A 16,948-nucleotide genomic window follows, 5' to 3' on the forward strand; every position below is an offset into this window, starting at 1 on the left:
CTGCTTTTGCATGGTCTCCCTTTCACTGTTGTTCTGAACTTTTTATTTCTCTATTTTCTAATTTATTCTTACGATCTGTAATGCTGGACTGCTTATTTCTTTATTTTACTATTTTGTTTTCTAACAACTTGTGTTGAAGAATCTGAACCTAGATAATTTATGCCTAAGATAGCATCGTAAATGGTAACTTGTACACTTTTCTCTGTTCTCATTTGAGTACATGACAATAAAGTTAATTCAATTCAATTCCTCACCTTTATTCCCTGCTCAAATATGCCTAGAGGCTTTTAGAGACCAGTAGGCTCCACAGGGACTGGAGTGTATAGTGATTGTAATAAGGTTAGCCAGGTGGACCTCATAGAATATGAGTTCCCTGATTGGGTCTGTTAACCTGGTCCAATCAGGGAGCCCTGGCTGACAGATATAAACAGGAGTATCAGAGGTTCTGTTCACTCTGAGAGCTAGCTTTGAGGGAGCTAGGACAGTGCCAAAGACTCTCCACAGGTAAATAAAAGGCGACTTGGTGATGGGATACCGGCAGCTGTGGCGTTATTTCTGAGTACATCATCACCGTGAGAAATAACAGTTTAATTTCATCTTGATAAGTTTCTGTCACAGTTCTGACAGTTTCCATGAAGTGTGTGAATTTTGTTTTTGTTACAGTGTCCATTTACTTAAAAAGAATAGAATGCACTTTTCTTTCCAAAAGAAAAGTCATCTGACTGTAATACAGGTGATTTGCAAACCCTGTTCCACATGAACAGACAGTCCCCATTCCCAATGCATCACTGAGAATGGCAAGCTGGCAGGGAACTACAAAGGAATTGCCAAGGTGGAATGATATGTAACATCTTCCTCAGAGAGGATGACTGGTTTCTACACCAGAGAGTCACTGCCCCTCCCCAGGGGAATCTGACCAAGGACATCTTGCTGGAAACCCATTAGCACAGTGCAATCCACAGCCACAATGGAGGCAGTCTGAGCTTGTGCGGGAATACATTGACCATGACTTCATAGGAATGTAGAAACTAGGAGCAGGTCATTCGATCCCTCAAGTCTCCTCCGCCATTCAATACGATCACGGCTGATCCTCGATCTCCGTCTGAGCTTCCAATGCTGCACATGTGACAATGGAAGCTTCTAGATCACTGTCAGACACTGCGTCATGGAGGGGTTCACAAGTATGTGATTGGAGTTGACTGTCTCTTCTAGGCTAGAAAGGATGGTCCCTAGGTTCAGTGTAGCAGCCTGTGCTAGGTGTCTCCATGTTCCTTGGGATTAATAGCATGCTTTCTGGCATGTTCCCCAATTACGTTATTCTGTAGTCTTTTTTCTAATTCATTCTTCAGATGTGGGCATTGCTGGAAAAGCCACTGTTTATTACCTAATTGCCCCTTGATGGTGATAATGAGTCATCTTCTTTAACTCCTACCATCCATGTAGAATAGGTCCCTCACAGTGATATTAAGGAAGACATTCCAGGATTTTGACCCACTGACACTGGAAGAACGATGATGTGTATTTCCAAGTCAGGACAGTGAGTGGCTTGGAGGGGAACTTGCAGGTGGTGGTCTTTCCTTGTGTCTGCTGCCCCTGTCCTTCCAGGTGGTGAAGGTTCCACGTTTGGAAAGTGCTGTCAAAGGAGGCTTAATGAATTGGATGTGGAGAGAATGCTTGTCCTTCATGGGAGAATCAAAAACTTAGGGGGCCACTGTTTTAAAAAAAAGAGATCAACCAGTTAAGACAGAGATGAGGCAAAAAAATGTTCTCTATGAGTCATGGAACTTAGGAACTGTCGTCCTAAAATGATGGTGAAGACAGAGTCCTTGTAAGTATTAAGGCAGGGATGGATAGATTCTTATTAAGTGAGAGATGAAAGTTTATCGGGGCAAGCGGGAATGCAAATTGTGGTTCTAATCAGATCAGCCATCTTATTGTATGATGGAGCAGGCTCTGGGCAGTGAATTGGCAACTCCCGCTCCTGATAGCCTAATCAATGTCCTCCTTAAACCAGGAGTATCCAAATTTCTGGTTGGGACACTTTGTGGGGAGGGGAGATGTGGAATGTTACTCAGTGAGTGCTAATAACCAGGAATTGAATCAGTACGAAGACACCATGGATTGGCAAGTCAACTGAGAATGGTTTTCAAGGTCTGCTCCACCTACAAGTGGTAGAGGTGATGATCAAGGGGTTACAGGGTGAGCTGAGTTTCTGGTTGACTTTCAGGGTGGCACGGAGGGTCAGTGGTCAGCACTGCTGCCTCACGGTGCCACGGATCCAGATTCAATTCCAGCCTTGGGCAACTGTCTGTGTGCAGTTTGCATATTGTCCCTGTATCTGCATAAGGTTACCTCTAGGTGCTCTGATTTCCTCTCACAGCCCAAAGCTGTGCAGTTGGTGGACTGGCGATACTAAATGGACCCATAATGTCCAGGTATGTGTAGGTTAAGTAGATTAAACATGGGAAATGCAGGGTTACAAGGATAAGGTAGGGGTTGGATGCTCTTTGGAGGGTTGGTGTGGACTCAAGGGGCTGAATAGCCTGCTTCTGCACTGTAAGGATTCTATTCTACTCCATCCTTGGAAAAGATCCTGCCTCCATTACTTGGGATAGCCTCCAGGGTTGGACAAGATGGTCTACTCTGTGTACTGGGATTTTGCCTCTTCTCCTCCTGCAGTCAGTCAGTTATTTATTCATCTCAACCCACTTCGTCAGGCCTTGTTTTGGATCAAATAGCTGCCATACTTGGTGACATATCAACAGTTTATTTTTCAAGGCTACTTAGATATTTCTGAAATATGTGAATGAGAACAAAATCTTTATTTCTTTCAACAGCGTTCTTCAACAAAAGATTTATGGTAACAAAACCAGAAGTTGCTGGAAAAGCTCAGCAGGTCTGGCAGCATCTGTGAAGAGAAATCAGAGTTAATGTTTCAGGTCGAGTGACCCTTTCTCAGAACTGATTTGTTAAATCTTGTTTGCAACAAGGGGCTATCAGTCGGGTTCAAACACACTGTTGGCCAATTCCCTTGGCTGACATCGCAGGTAAATGACCTTTGACCCTTTCTATGCAATACCATAGGGACGAAGATTACGTTTGCCCCAAAACAAAGTAATTCCCATTCAATTTATTAATGAACTCAAGACTTAGCCATCTTAATCACATGCTTGTTTATTCAAACAGTTGTGCCATAATAAAATGAACTCTTTAGGACATAATGATTCACATCCTGCACCTTACAGATCTCTATATACTTAATAAAGAAATGTATTGCAGTAAAGAGAAAATGACTGCACATAAACATCCCCTCTATAATCTACATCTACCTTTAAATATAAAAGTAAACAAGATTTGAGTAGGATAGCCTTAAAACCCATGGGAGAGTATGCAAGGAGATCAAGAACTTGAGTGACAAACAGGAAGTTGAGCCTACAAATTATTGGAGAACATAAGAATAACACTCAGTGGTATATATAGGCAGTGATTAGTATGCGTTGTAATATGGTGAGTACTGGGACCTGTTATCAAACAAGCTTGTTGATTCATAGTTGGAATATTGACCGGGCTCTGAGTTGACTGGGAGAAGCAGGTGGCCAGAGATTTCATCTCTCTGGCAGCGATTCATTAGCTCTTTGTAATGGACTTTCTCCTTTGTAATTGGGTCAGTGAGATTCTTGGGATAGTTGGTTTCGTCCTGCAGCATCCTGGCGATGTTGCTGTCGATCATTTGGGTCTTCAGAGCATCTGTGAGGGACATGCGTCCTGAATGGTTGGGATCCACAAGGCCCCCGGTAAGGTACTGGGCCTCCAGATACTGCTGCGCACTTTCTGTGGGTAACCAACCCTTTTGGACAGCCAGCCCTACGGAGAGACGCTCTTTAGTGACAGGGTCTTCAAAACCGGTGAAGGCCTTTTGAGCATTAATTAGCCGTTTGTGAAGGGTTTTGCTCACAAGATTCCTCTCTATGGCCTTGTGAACCGAGTACCTCTCCCTGGTTACCACATCAATAATCCCTCCTGTGGCCGCTTGTGCTTCCAGCAGCTTTTGAGCAGTGATGACATCTAGTAACTGCTTGTTCATGGCGTTTGTGAAGGACAGCCGTGAGCCAGTGGTGTTATCATAGACTCCAGCTATGGGGAGCTGATCCCTGTCAGTATGGGTTCTGTAAGTGGCATAGCCTGGGCTGGAATAGTTTGACATTTGATACGTGGGACTGATTGGTGGCGCCGCATTTAACGAGCCTATCTTCAATGAAGTTGGTTTCTCTTCACCTGCCACGAGCAGAGCAAACTCTGATATTGGAAGCTTTCCTTCCCTGTAAAGTTGCAGCTCCTCTTTAGTGATTCTCCGGTCCTTTAAGGCAGCCTCAATGGAATATTGCTTCCCGCTTTTCTTGTCTCGAAGGACACTGGTTTCCCTTGATGGACCGTGAGTGGAAATCTCTTCCCAGTCACATTCCAACTCCTGAAGGTGGATGTACTGTGCCCTGTCGATTATGTTCCGTTTGTAAGCTTCATAGGGTGATAAATCCTCCCCAGTAACTGGATCCACTATGGATATCTTTGTCGACAAATTGGTTTCTCTCATCTTCAAGTCTTGGTGACGAGCCTCTTCCCTGCTGAGCTGCGACTCAAGGTCTCGGATGGTGTATTCCTTCTCATGAATTCTGTCCTTCTCCTTGATGATCTCTCTCTCTATCCAGGTCAGCTTAGCATCCAGCTCATGTTTCTTCTGCTTCGTTTTCTCATGATGCTGGCTCAGGCGTTTGAATTCCTCATCATGCATCAGGCTCTTCTGCTGTTTCTCTGCCTCGAGATTCTTCAGGTTTTCCTCCAGGGAGGCCCTCTCGCGGAGTGTGGCGTCCCTGGCCTGCTTCAGCTCAGATTCTACCCGCGACCGCGATGTCATCAAGTCTTCCAATTTCTCATTCCGGTCTTTAATCCGTCTAATTTCCTCCTCCAAATCCAGCCGAGTGTTCTTCTCCTTGTTGTATAAGTCCCGAGCTCGGGCCCGTTCTTGCTCCAAAGCCTTATCTTTCTCGATGCGGATCACTTCTCTGCAGATGAGCTTCTCCTTGGATTTCTCCTTGTGCAAAATCTCCAAATGGAGTTGCACTTTTTTAATCTCTTTGCTCAGGTTCGCAGCTTTATTTCTTTCTTGGTCCAGCTGCTGACGCAGGCTCCCAGCTAGTTTTTCAAGTAATGGGTCTTTTTCCACTTTAAGGACTTCTTCGGTAACAATCTTCTCTTCCATTGGTGGAGGGTTTGATTCTAACTCAGTTATCCTATTTTTGATGTGCCTGGCTTCATTCTCCACTTGGTGCCGGATACCCTTTTCTTCCTCGAGGTTCAGCTCCGCCTCTTTATCCTCCACTAACACCCTGAAGTGCTGAACCTCCCTCTCGAGGGTGCGCCTCTGTTGGCGTTCTTCATCCAAGGTTTTGCCCAAGTTATTATGCTCCATGGCCAGTTTGGGATCCTTCTCCAAACGAACCATTTCCTTAACAACGACCTTCTCTTCCGGTTTCTGCCTTTGCAGCTGCGAATACATATTCTGCAGGTCAAAGACCAGCGATTCGATATTCCGTCGTTTCTCTGATTCTTCACGGACTATTTTCCGGAGGCGAACCACTTCCTTCTCCAGAATCGGATCGTCTTCGTATTTTGTGATTTCCTTGGTCACCACCTTGGTCTCAATCTTAGACTTCTCCTTCCGCCATTCATCTCGTTCCGTCTTCAACCGCTTAATCTTGCCTTGCAAGTCGCTGTAGTCATCGTCCATTTGAGGCTGTTGGCGTTTGAGCTGATCTATCTCTTTGAGCATTTCTGGGCTCTTTTGAAGCTTCACAACCTCTTGGGTGATGTCTTTGTACTGGATTTGAGGTTTCCTATCCTTGAGGACTTCTAGATCTCCTTGTGCGATGGTGATCTCCATCTCCACATCTCCCCTTCTCTTTGCAGTTTCTCGAATTTCCTTCTTTAACTTTGCTATCTCTTGCTCTGTTTCCGGAAGGACACAGAAATTCTCACGGACTATCTCTTTCATTTCTACTTTGGGTTTCTGGTCAGCAATGATTCTGTATTTCGTCTGCAGATCCCTCAGCTCTTCCTCGAGCTCGCTATTAACCTGACATTCTTCCTTGTAAAGGGTTTGGAGTTTGGCCAAATCTTTCTCCAGTTGTGGATCACTTTCTACCTTCTTGATCTCCTTGATCATGACCTTGGGATCAGCCTTCCCTGTTTTCTTCTCCAGAGTCTCAATCTGGGTTCTTATGAGGCGTATCTTCTCAATCAGGGACTGCCTCTTCAGATTTTCATCTTCAATCTCATTCTGGAGACTTCGCGAAGCCTTCAGCATAACTGGGTCCTTTTCCACCTTGACTTTTTCCACAGTGACCACCTTTTCTTTGACGTTGACCGGTTTCTGCTCGAGGATGGTGACCTCTCTGGTTAGTCGGTCCCAGTCGCCGATGGTGATTTGCCTTTCTCTTCTCAGAGTGTCGATCTCACTGCGTAGATTTTCAGCTTCGACATCCAACGCAGGGTTCCTCTCAATTTTTTTCACCTCCTTGATGATCTGGCCAGTTTTGGCGTTCCTTACCTCATCTTCCAATTGGCTGATTTTCTCCTTTATGGAGGTGATGTCATCCTCCGTTCCTTTTCTTTGTTTCCTCACTTCATGGATTTTGCTCCGCAAGGCAGTAAGGTTGCTTTCAACCTTGGGATCCCTGTAATACTCCACCACTTCTTTCTCTTCTGTTCTGTCCACAGGCCTTTGTGACTTTAGGAGACTAAGTCTTTTGGTGTGCTGCTCTAGAGTAGCTTCTGTTAACTTGGTCTTTTTCTCTTCTTCTTTGACCTGGCTTTGCAGGTCAGTGCCTTTCCGAGCGAACAGTGTGTTTTGTGACTGCACGTTTGTTTGCGAGACCACTTCGTTCACTGGACTTTCTTGTTGCTTGGGAGAGAAAAGAAGAGGTTTCAGATCTTTGATGTGTACTGTACACAAAATTTGCAGCCTAGCAGTAACCGGCCATTCAGCCCAGTGCAAGCCACCTCTGACCTGAATTGATCTCAGCCTATACTTTCAGTCCTCTATTCTGTGGAAGCAGGCCATTCGGCCCATCAAGTCCACACCAATAACCCCCCCAAAAAAAGCATCCCACACAGACCCATCCCAGTAACACTGCATTCCCCATGGCTAATCCACTTAACCTACACATCCCTGGACACTACGGGCAATTTGGCATGGCCAATCCACCTAGACTGCACATCTTTGGACAGTGGGAGGAAATCCACACAGACCCTCGGGGAAAATCTGCAAACAGTCGCCCAAGGGTGGAATTGCCCTGGGTCCCTAGTGCTGTGAGGCAGCAGTGCTAACCACTGAGCCACCGTGCTGCCCGAAGATACCCTTCATCGCAGTGCTTCACATAAAACCTGATGGCACGGTGGCTCAGTGGTTAGCACTGCTGTCTCGTGGTGCCAGCGACCCGGGTTCAATTCCAGCCTCGGGTGACTGCCTGTGTGGAGTTTGCACATCACGTTCATGCGTGGTTTCCTCTGGGTGCTCTGGTTTCCTCCCACATTCCAAAGATGTGCAGGTTAGGGTGGATTGGCCATGCAAAATTGCCCATCGCATCCAGAGATGTACAAGCTGGGTGGTTTAGCCAAGGGAAATGCAGGGTTACAGGGATAGGGTAGAGGGGTGGTTTTGAGTGGGTTGCTATTCAGTGGGTTGGTATGGACGTGATGGGCCAAATGGCCTGCTTCCATACTGTAGGGATTCTATGACACTCATCTGTAATGTTGACACTTGATAAGAAACCTCACACTCAGTGAAGAAATCACTTGGTACTAGGGCAGTCTGTTACCAAAACAAAAAAGAATGGAAACAAAACCAGATGCAGCTGAAAATACACAGCAAGGCAGGCTGTGTCTGCGGAGAAAGAAACTGAATTAAGGTTTAAAGTCAAACAACCTATTATCAGAATTCTGTCTTGGCTTATGTTTGAGGTGTTTGTCAAACATGTTCTCATTGTTCTGCAGTGGCTCTTCATGGAAGTGCCCACATATTGAGTGTCAAGTTTCCAAACTGATCCAATTCCGGATCATTCTATGGAGTGAAGTTATCTCAAACATAAATCACTTATTAGTGTACTTCTCTGTGAAAAATGTGGCAGGGTGTGAGAATTAAGTAAAAACCGAAAGAACTGCGGATGCTGTAAATCAGAAACAAAAACAGAAATTGCTGGGAAAGCTCAGCAGGTCCGGGAGCACCTGTGGAGAGAAATCACAGTTGACATTTCGGGTCGAGTGACCCTTCCTCAGAAGGGTTCTCAAACCTTCTGCCAATGAGGATGGTTTCTTCTTATTCGGTCAGTCTGCACTCCTCACGAATTTGATGCTAATCCTAGGCCCTATTTACCAGCTCCGGGAGGTGGAATGGGGCGTGTGGAGTTAGGTTATGCTGCCTGATATACTGCTTGCAATACGTATACAGAAGAATATACAGGCAACAGGAGTATACTTAAGAGGGAAATCAGGAAGGCAAAGAGGGGACATGAGGTAGCTTTGGTAAATAGGGTTAAAGAGAATCCAAAGGGATTCTACAAATATATCAAGGACAAAAGGGGAACTAGGGAGAGAATAGGGCCCCATAAAGATCAGCAAGGCCGCCCATGTATGGAACCACAGGAGATGGGGGAGATACTAAACGGGTACTTTGCATCAGTGTTTACTGTGGTGAAGGATATGGAAGCTAGAGAAAGTGGGGCAATAAACAGTGATATCTTGAAAAGTGTCCATATTACAGAGGAGGAGGTGCTGGACATCTAAAAATGCATAAAGGTGGATAAATCCCCGGGACCTGATCAGGTGTACCTTAGAACTCTGTGGGAAGCTTGGGAACAGCCCCTTGCTGAGTTATTTCCATCATCGGTAACTACAGGTGAGGTGCCAGAAGACTGGAGGTTGGCTAATGTGGTGCCATTATGTACGAAAGGTGGTAAGGGAAAGCCAGGGAACTGTAGACCAGTGAGCCTGACATCAGTGGTGGGCAAGTTGTTGGAGGGAATCCTGAGGGACAGGATTTACATGTGTTTGAAAGGCAAGGACTGATTAGGGATAGTCAGTATGGCTTTGTGCATCAGAAATCATGTTTCACTAACTTGATTGAGTTTTTTAAAGAAGTAACAAAGAGGATTGATGAGGGCAGGGTGGTGGATGTGATTTATATGGACTTCAGTAAGGCGTTCAACAAGGTTCCTCATGGTAGTCTGGTTAGCAAGGTCCGATTACACGGAATACAGGGAGAACTAGCTATTTAGATACAGAACTGGCTTGAAGGTAGGAGACAAAAGATTATGTTGGAGGGTTGCTTTTCAGACTGGAGGCCTGTGACCAGCGGTGTGCCACAAGGATCAGCGCTGGGTCCACTGTTTTCGTCATTTTTATAAAGGATTTGGATGTGAAATAGGAGGTATGGTTAGTAAGTTTGAAGATGACACCAAAATTGGAGTCATAGTGGACAGTGAAGAAGGTTACCTCAGAGAACAATAGGATTTGATCAGATGGGTCAATGGGCCAAGGAGTGGCGGATGGAGTTTAATTTAGCTAAATGTGAGGTGTTACATTTTGGAAAGGCAAATCAGGGCTAGACTTATACACTTAATGGTAAGGACCTGGGGAGTATTGCTGAACAAAGAGACCTAGAGAGCATGTTCTTAGTTCCTTGAAAGTGAAGTCGCAGGCAGATAGGACAGTGAAAAAGGCATTTAGTATGCTTGCCTTTACTGGACAATAGTTAGGCCACTTTTGGAATACTGTGTGCAATTCTGGTCTGTCTACCATAGGAAGGATGTTGTGAAAGTTGAAAAGTTTAGGAAAGATTTACAAGGATGTTACCAGGGTTGGAGGGTTTGAGCTATAGGGGGAGGCCGAATAGGCTGGGGCTATTTTCCCTGGAGCATAGGAGGCTGAGGGGTGACTTTATAGAGGTCTATAAACTCATGAAGGGCATGGATAGCCAAGGTCTTTTCCCTGGAGTGGAGTAATCCAAAACTAGAGGGCATAGGTCTAAGGTGAGGGGGGAAAGATTTAAAAGGGATCTAAGGGGCAACTTTTTTACGCAGAGGGTGTTGTGTGTATGGAATGAGCTGCCAGAGGAAGTGGTGGAGGCTAGTACAATTACAACATTTAAAAGGCATCTGGACGGGTATATGAATAGGGAGGGTTTAGAGGGATATGGGCCAAATGCTGGCAAATGGAATTACGTTTATTTAGGATATCTGGTTGGTGTGGACCAGTTGGATCAAAGGGTCTGTTTCCATGTTGTACAACTGTATGACTCTATGTATCCCTCAACCAACATCGCACAAACAGATCACTGTTGCTTTGGGATTTGTGGGATCTTGCCATGCACACATCGTCAGCAATGTTTCCCATATTACAACAAAAACTGCACTTCAAACCCTGAGGCCAGATCAGGCGCTATATGAAGGAAGCCCTTTCATTGCATAGGGCTGGGATATTCCGAGGGAGTCGTTTGCCTCCATGTAGCCAGCTATGAAATGTCAGCCGGGTGTGGGCAGACCACTGTAAGCACCACGTGTGATCCCAGAACTGAGTGAGGTCGGCCTATAGTAAGGAGACTCCATGGAAACGTGAATGCCTGAGTTATAAAGCCACAGGGCTGGTATCAGTCACATTACCTTTTGCTTAATCTTCGCCACAAAATCCAGCTGGTTGAGTAATTGTTCATTGGATGAGGAAACTTCAGCAAAGCGTTTAACTGTGTCCTTCTCCTGCAAAAACACACAGAACGAACGTTGTTACAGAGCTGTAAGAATTCATTGGAGTCTGCAGCTAGGAATATGTCACGGGTGAGAGGGACAGAGAAAGAGAGAGAGAAGAGGAACTGTGTAGTCACAGGACTTTTGGCCCATTTTGCCTGTGCAAGATCTTTGAAAGACCTCTTAGGCCAATTGTCCTGCTCTTTCATAGATTCATACTGAACGGAAATAGACCCCTCTGCCCAACTCATCCGTTCCTACCATGTATCCCAAACTACACTAGTCCCACTTGTGTGTGTTTGGCCCATGTCCCTCTAAACCTTTCCCATTCATATAGCTGTCCGAATGTCTTTTAGATGTTGTAACTGTACCTACCTCCACCACTTACTCTCAAAGTACATTCCACATACTAACCACTCTCTGTGTGAAAAAGTTGCCCCTCAGGTCCCTTATAAATCTCTCCTATATCACCTTAAAACTATGCCCTCTAGTTTTGAACTACCCTACCCTTGGAAAAAGACCTTGGCCATTCACCTTATCCATGCCCCTCATAATTTTATAAACCTCTGTAAGGTTGCCCCTCAACCTCCTGTGAAAAAAGTCCCAGCCTATTCAACCTCTCTTCATAACTGAAACCCTGCAGTCCCAGTGACATCCTTGTAAATGCATGCAGACACATGGGAACACCACCACCTTCAAGTTCCCCTCCAAAGCACTCACCATCCTGACTTGGAAATATATTGCCGTTCCTTCACTGTTGCTGGGTCAATAACCTGGAATTCCCTTCCTAAGGGCATTGTGGGTCAACTCACAGCACATAGACTGCAGCGGCTCAAGAAGGCAGCTCACCCCCACCTTCTCAAGGGGGCAACTAGGGATGGGGTATAAATACTAGCCAGTCAGTGATACCCACATCCCACAAATGAAAAAAAAAGCTTTGCTGAGTCCTCTTCAATTTAATAATACCCTTCCTATAGCAGGCTCCTAGCTGATTAAACATTTGATTATTGAGTATTCCTCCAATTCCCCTTTGAAACATATTGTTCAAAATTCTTCCACTGCCATTTCAGGCAACATATTCCAGATTAGAACAAATCAGTGCAGAAAAATAAGCCCCTACCTCTCCTCTGATTATTATTTCAAAATCCATTCTCTGCCAGTTATTGATCGTTCTGGTAGTGAAAACAGTTGCCTCCTTATTTACTGTGATGATCCTTCATAAATACTTGACAAATATACTCTCTTGATGCAAAACCGACTGGACTGAGCTCAGTGTTGTACTGTCAAGCACTGGCTACTTGTTTTATATTGTGGTTAAGAGCACACCTGAGATCTCAAGTTAGCTACCACATCTCCTGCACGTCACGTTTTCGGGACATTCAGCGGCTTTTGAATGGGGCTATATAAATGAAAGTTTTTTATATCTCTTATCTCTCCCTTAAATGGAGTTATGTGGTGGCGAGTTTAACATTTTAACAACTTTCTGGATTAAAAAAACTTTCTTCTGTATTCCCTGTGGGTCTTATTAGTGACCAAGGGGTGCAGGTACATAGCTCCTTGAAAGAGGTGTCCCTGGTAGACAGGGTGGTGAAGAAGGAGTTTGGCACACATGCCTTCACCAGTCAGCACATTGAGAATAGGTGTTGGGCTGTCCATGGCATTGATTAGGTCACTTTTAGAACATTGTGTACAATCCTGATCATCCTGCTATAGGAAGGATGGTGTTGAACTAGAAAGCGTGCAGAAAAAATTCACAAGGATGTTATTGAGACCGCAAGGTTTGTGTTATAAGAAGAGGCTGGGACATTTTTCCCTGGAGCATAGAAGGCTGAGACAAGACCTTTATAGAGGTTTATAACATCTTGAAGGGCAATGATAAGGTGAATAGCTGAGGTCTTTTGCCCAGCATAGGGAAGTCCATAATTAGAGGGCATTGGTTTAAGGTGAGAGGGGAAAGATTTAAAAGGGATCTAAGGGCAATTTTTTCACATAGAGGGTGGTGCATATATGGAATAAGATACCAGAGGAAGTGGTGGGGTCTGGTATAGCTAAAACATTTAAAAGACAGATGAACGGGTCCAGAATAGGAAGGGTTTAGAGGGATATGGACCAAATGCTTGCAAATGGAACTAGATCAGATTGCGATATCTGGTCGGCATGAACGAGTTGGACCGAAGGGTCTGTTTCCGTGCTGTACAGCTCTATGCCTCTATCTTTCACTTATGGTGACTGGTTTTAGTCTCGCCCACAGGTATACTCCAGCAAGGTCGCCACCTTCAGGAGAGGAGTAAGAAGGGCTGGGGAAGAGGAGAAACACAGCATGTGCTGGTGACAGTCTCTACTATGAGTGATTTGTACCCATACTTGTTGCCCTTACCTGTTCATTGATGCTGTCTTGCAGGGTCTGTGTCCTCAGTTTTTTCACGTTAGACGCACCAGTGGCAGGGTCCAGTGAGGCTCGATATTTGTCGTTGTTCGTTTTGTAATTCTTTAAAAAGGAGAGGAACATTACTTCTTCCAGTTACACTGGCTCGGAACGGGGCCTGTAATATCCTAATGTCCTGACCCATCCTCCAGTCTGAGAGGCAGGGCCTCTGGCTGACCAAGAGCCTTCCCTTGGAGGATTATGGGAACTTTCTAAACCTGGCATGTGTACGTCAAGTGAGGTGAGGCAATATGGCCTCCAGTGAAGTACAGACCAGACCCATTGTTGGGTATATCAACAGCAATGGCTTGAACTGTCCTACTGAGTGACTCCTTGCTAACGAGAACATGGCTGGGATGGGGAGGGATGTCCTGGGAAATTCACAGTTCAGACAGGAAGGTGTCAATCCATCCCTATGGAGCATGTCTGTTAGCTCATGGCTGATCCACACCTGAACTCCATTTACTTGCCTTAGCTCGAAACACCTTGATGCCCAACAAAGATCTGCCCATCCCAGCCCTAAAAGCCCCAACTCCCACAGTGGCATTGTGGGAAGAGAATTGCAGAATGCCTTTGGCCTGCGCACGGGCACTGGAAAATGTGAGACCAAAGAGAGATTCGATCCCCTGACCACTGACTCTGGTGGGTATCAGCACTGCGCTGGACAATTCAGTCAGAACCAAACTTGGGAATGAATGCCAGAAAGTGGGAAGGAGGGAGAAGAACTGGAGTCACATTGAGGAGACAATAAAAATGGATCCATGGTGCTTGAGTGTACAGTCAACAGCAGAAATTTGAGAATTCTTTGCTCTCTGAGTTCCCATATAACGGAATTTCATTCAAATCTGATCATCGATCACATAATCGATACCACTCTGCAAATATATTCTTAATATCTTCAATGGTAAGGTCTAATTTACTGAGATGATTGCACATTCATGAGGGTTTCAATGAAAACAAGCAAAGCTGCAATCTCGGATCCCTGCTCACTATGACAAAATTGACTTTTGATTCTTCACCAGCCAACATCAGCGAGGGTTTCCTGACATAGACGTGTGTTTATACAATGCCTTTCATAATCTCAACAAAACACTTCAGGGCCATTAAAAAAAACTTTTGAAACGTAGTCACTGTGTACAGCAGGCTTATAGAAACATCAATGTGATCATCAATGTGACCAGATAAGCCAACTTACTGATGCTGTTTGAGGGATCAATATTGGCCAGGATGCTGCGGAGAATTCTCCCATGTTCTTCTTCAAAGTAGGATCATTTACCTCCATTTTACAAGAACCAACATGGCCTTGGTTTAACCTTTCCAAAATCCAACATGCAGCTCTTCCCTCAGAACTGCATCGATGTGGTAGCTTAGGTTTCTGAGCATGTATCTCAGGAATGGAACTTGAACCTCCGAAGCAAGATCGGAGGCAAGAGAACTAACTACTGAGCCTTGTCTTGCTAGGTATCTGTACATTTAAAGTAGGGCCCATCTCCTTTCACTAGATATATGTCTTATCCATCATAATGAGATACTATTACCATCTCATACCTCCTGCTTGGTTTAATTGCCATTAAGTTTTGAGTGGTAATATCTCTGACAGACTCTTTGGACAGTCTTGATTTTGTGAGAGGCAGTATCTAAAGGCAGGTTAATTCCTTTTTAAACCTATTATTGACATGGCTTTGTAATTTTATCTTTACATTGGTGAAAAGGCAAGGCTACAACTGGTAGCAAGGACAACCCCAGAAACCGAAATCAGCACCAACCTTCAGGGTCGCATGTAGGTCATCGGACAGATTAATGAGGGCGTCCTTTTCCAGTTCCTTCTTTTTGATGTCGTTCACTACTCTCTGCGAGGAAACAGATGAAGACAACTCAATGAGAGCATGCATATTATTTATTGGGTCAGTGGTTAATTGCACTTTCCATTTGTGAGTGTGGAGTGCTAACTTCAGTACATTCTGAGGCCTTGCAACCATTTGGTGTCTCCACTCTCAGTGTTCTGCAGTGAGCTGTGTATTGCCCACTGGAAGAGGGGGGGAAGGCTTGTGGCCTAGGACAAATTGGTTGCCAGTGCCTTGTTTTTGGCCTCTCTGTGCCTGCATTGGTTGGGTTTGTCTTCTGTTTTTAATCTCCCTTTGGAAACCTTCACCATCCCTTCATTTCCCCGTTCCTCACTCATCTGTTTTCATCTCTCTCGTTCATCACTGAGACTTTTCCTCCATCTCCGGAAGATTTGCTGGGGCAGCACAGTGGCTCAGTGGTTAGCGCTGCTGCCTCACAGCACCAGAGACCTGGGTTCGATTCCACCCTCGGGCGACTGTCTATGTGGAGTTTGCACATTCTCCCCGTGTCTGCGTGGGTTTCCTCTGGGGGCTCCAGTTTCCTCCCATAGTCTGAAGATGTGCAGGTTAGGAAGATTGGCCATGATAAATTGCCCCTTGGTGTCCAAGGATTTGTAGGTTAAGTGGATTAGCCATGGGAAATACAGGGTTATGGGGGTTGGGCCTGGATGGGATGGTCTTCGGAGGGTTTGTATAGAGTCGGTGGGCCAAATGGACTCTACCTACACTGTGGGGATGCTATACTGCAGAGGGAAAACTGTGGGAGTGATGAGAGGGCAGATTGGGAAGTAATGGTATGCCAAGAGTCAAGTCCCACCGGAACTGTCTGAGTGTGTGAACCAGCAAGAGGAATACCCCAGTGTCTGAACTCATCACATGTCTATGGTCAAAGCTCATAGGAAACGTGGAATGGATTGCTGTTGACCAAAAACTGGATCATGGGAAACACAGGGATGATAAAAATGCAATGTGGAACCATTTGGACTCCTGGATCGTAGATGTTGAAAACACCCACCTTCTGAGATTCGAGTTTGGCGTTGACTTCATTTAGGCTGGCTGTGGGCTTCACTTCATTGTTAGGAAGTTTACTCATCCAGGTATTGAGTTCTTTATGAGCAGTTTTATAACGCTGGTACGTTGTGTCAGCATTCTCAAGCATGTCTTCTCTGGGAAGAATTAAAGCACAGTGTGAGTAGGTAGAGCAAGAGATGGAAGAATAGCAATGAGGGAGCACAGTGTTAGAAAATCAAGTCTTTCTATGGACCTGCTCTATATGGACAGCTCCCGGTATTGGGTCTCCATCCACTTCCTCCTGGTGACTAAGCCTGGACTGACTCAGCAGTGAAAATATTGTCAGCAATACAGAAATTTGGGGATGCATGTGCCCTTCCCACTAACAAAGATGTGAGAACATAATCGGAGTGCTGTCCTGTCAAAAGCACCATCTTTCAGATCAGCCATTGTGCTGAGACTCAACATTCCTGAATTAACATTCAAGGATATGGGACAAGTGCAGGAAATTGGGATTAGTGCACCTTTAGTGGTAGTTATTGTCGTTGCAGACTCAATGGGCCTAAGGGCCTTTTCTGTGCTGTATGTCTCCATGACTCCCTGTTCTTTCAAGTGGATACATGAGATCTACTAGATCACTATTTGGAAAGGGAGGAATGGTGGGGGTGGGGGTGTGAGGGGCCTCCTGATCTGTGTCCTGGCCAATACCTGAAACCACCACTGTTTGCCCTTCATGAGGCTCAAGTTATCGACATGTGGCATCTTGCTGTGCACACAATGGCCAACATTAATTGCCCTTGGACTGAGTGGCTTGTTGGGCCAGTTCATAGGGCAGTTAAGAGTCAACAGCATCGCGGTGGGTCTGGAGTCACATG

At 45.3% G+C, this 16,948-nt stretch overlaps 1 protein-coding gene across 1 annotated transcript in view; it reads right to left on the reverse strand.

The window, feature by feature from the left end:
* Window positions 1–3,158: 3,158 nt before the first annotated feature.
* evpla (envoplakin a) overlaps window positions 3,159–16,948 on the reverse strand; it is a 78,228-nt gene continuing 64,438 nt past the window's right edge. The window contains exons 12-16 of the mRNA XM_048611140.1: window positions 16,078–16,228; window positions 14,985–15,068; window positions 13,171–13,281; window positions 10,713–10,805; window positions 3,159–6,958 (exon numbers count right to left, since the gene is read on the reverse strand). Coding sequence (XP_048467097.1) covers window positions 3,488–6,958; window positions 10,713–10,805; window positions 13,171–13,281; window positions 14,985–15,068; window positions 16,078–16,228 — 3,910 coding nt within the window. The 3' untranslated portion in view covers window positions 3,159–3,487. The remainder of the gene's footprint in view (window positions 6,959–10,712; window positions 10,806–13,170; window positions 13,282–14,984; window positions 15,069–16,077; window positions 16,229–16,948) is intronic.

Source organism: Rhincodon typus, chromosome 23, assembly GCF_021869965.1.
Source record: "Rhincodon typus isolate 14 chromosome 23, sRhiTyp1.1, whole genome shotgun sequence".
Taxonomy (NCBI): Eukaryota; Metazoa; Chordata; class Chondrichthyes; order Orectolobiformes; family Rhincodontidae; genus Rhincodon; species Rhincodon typus.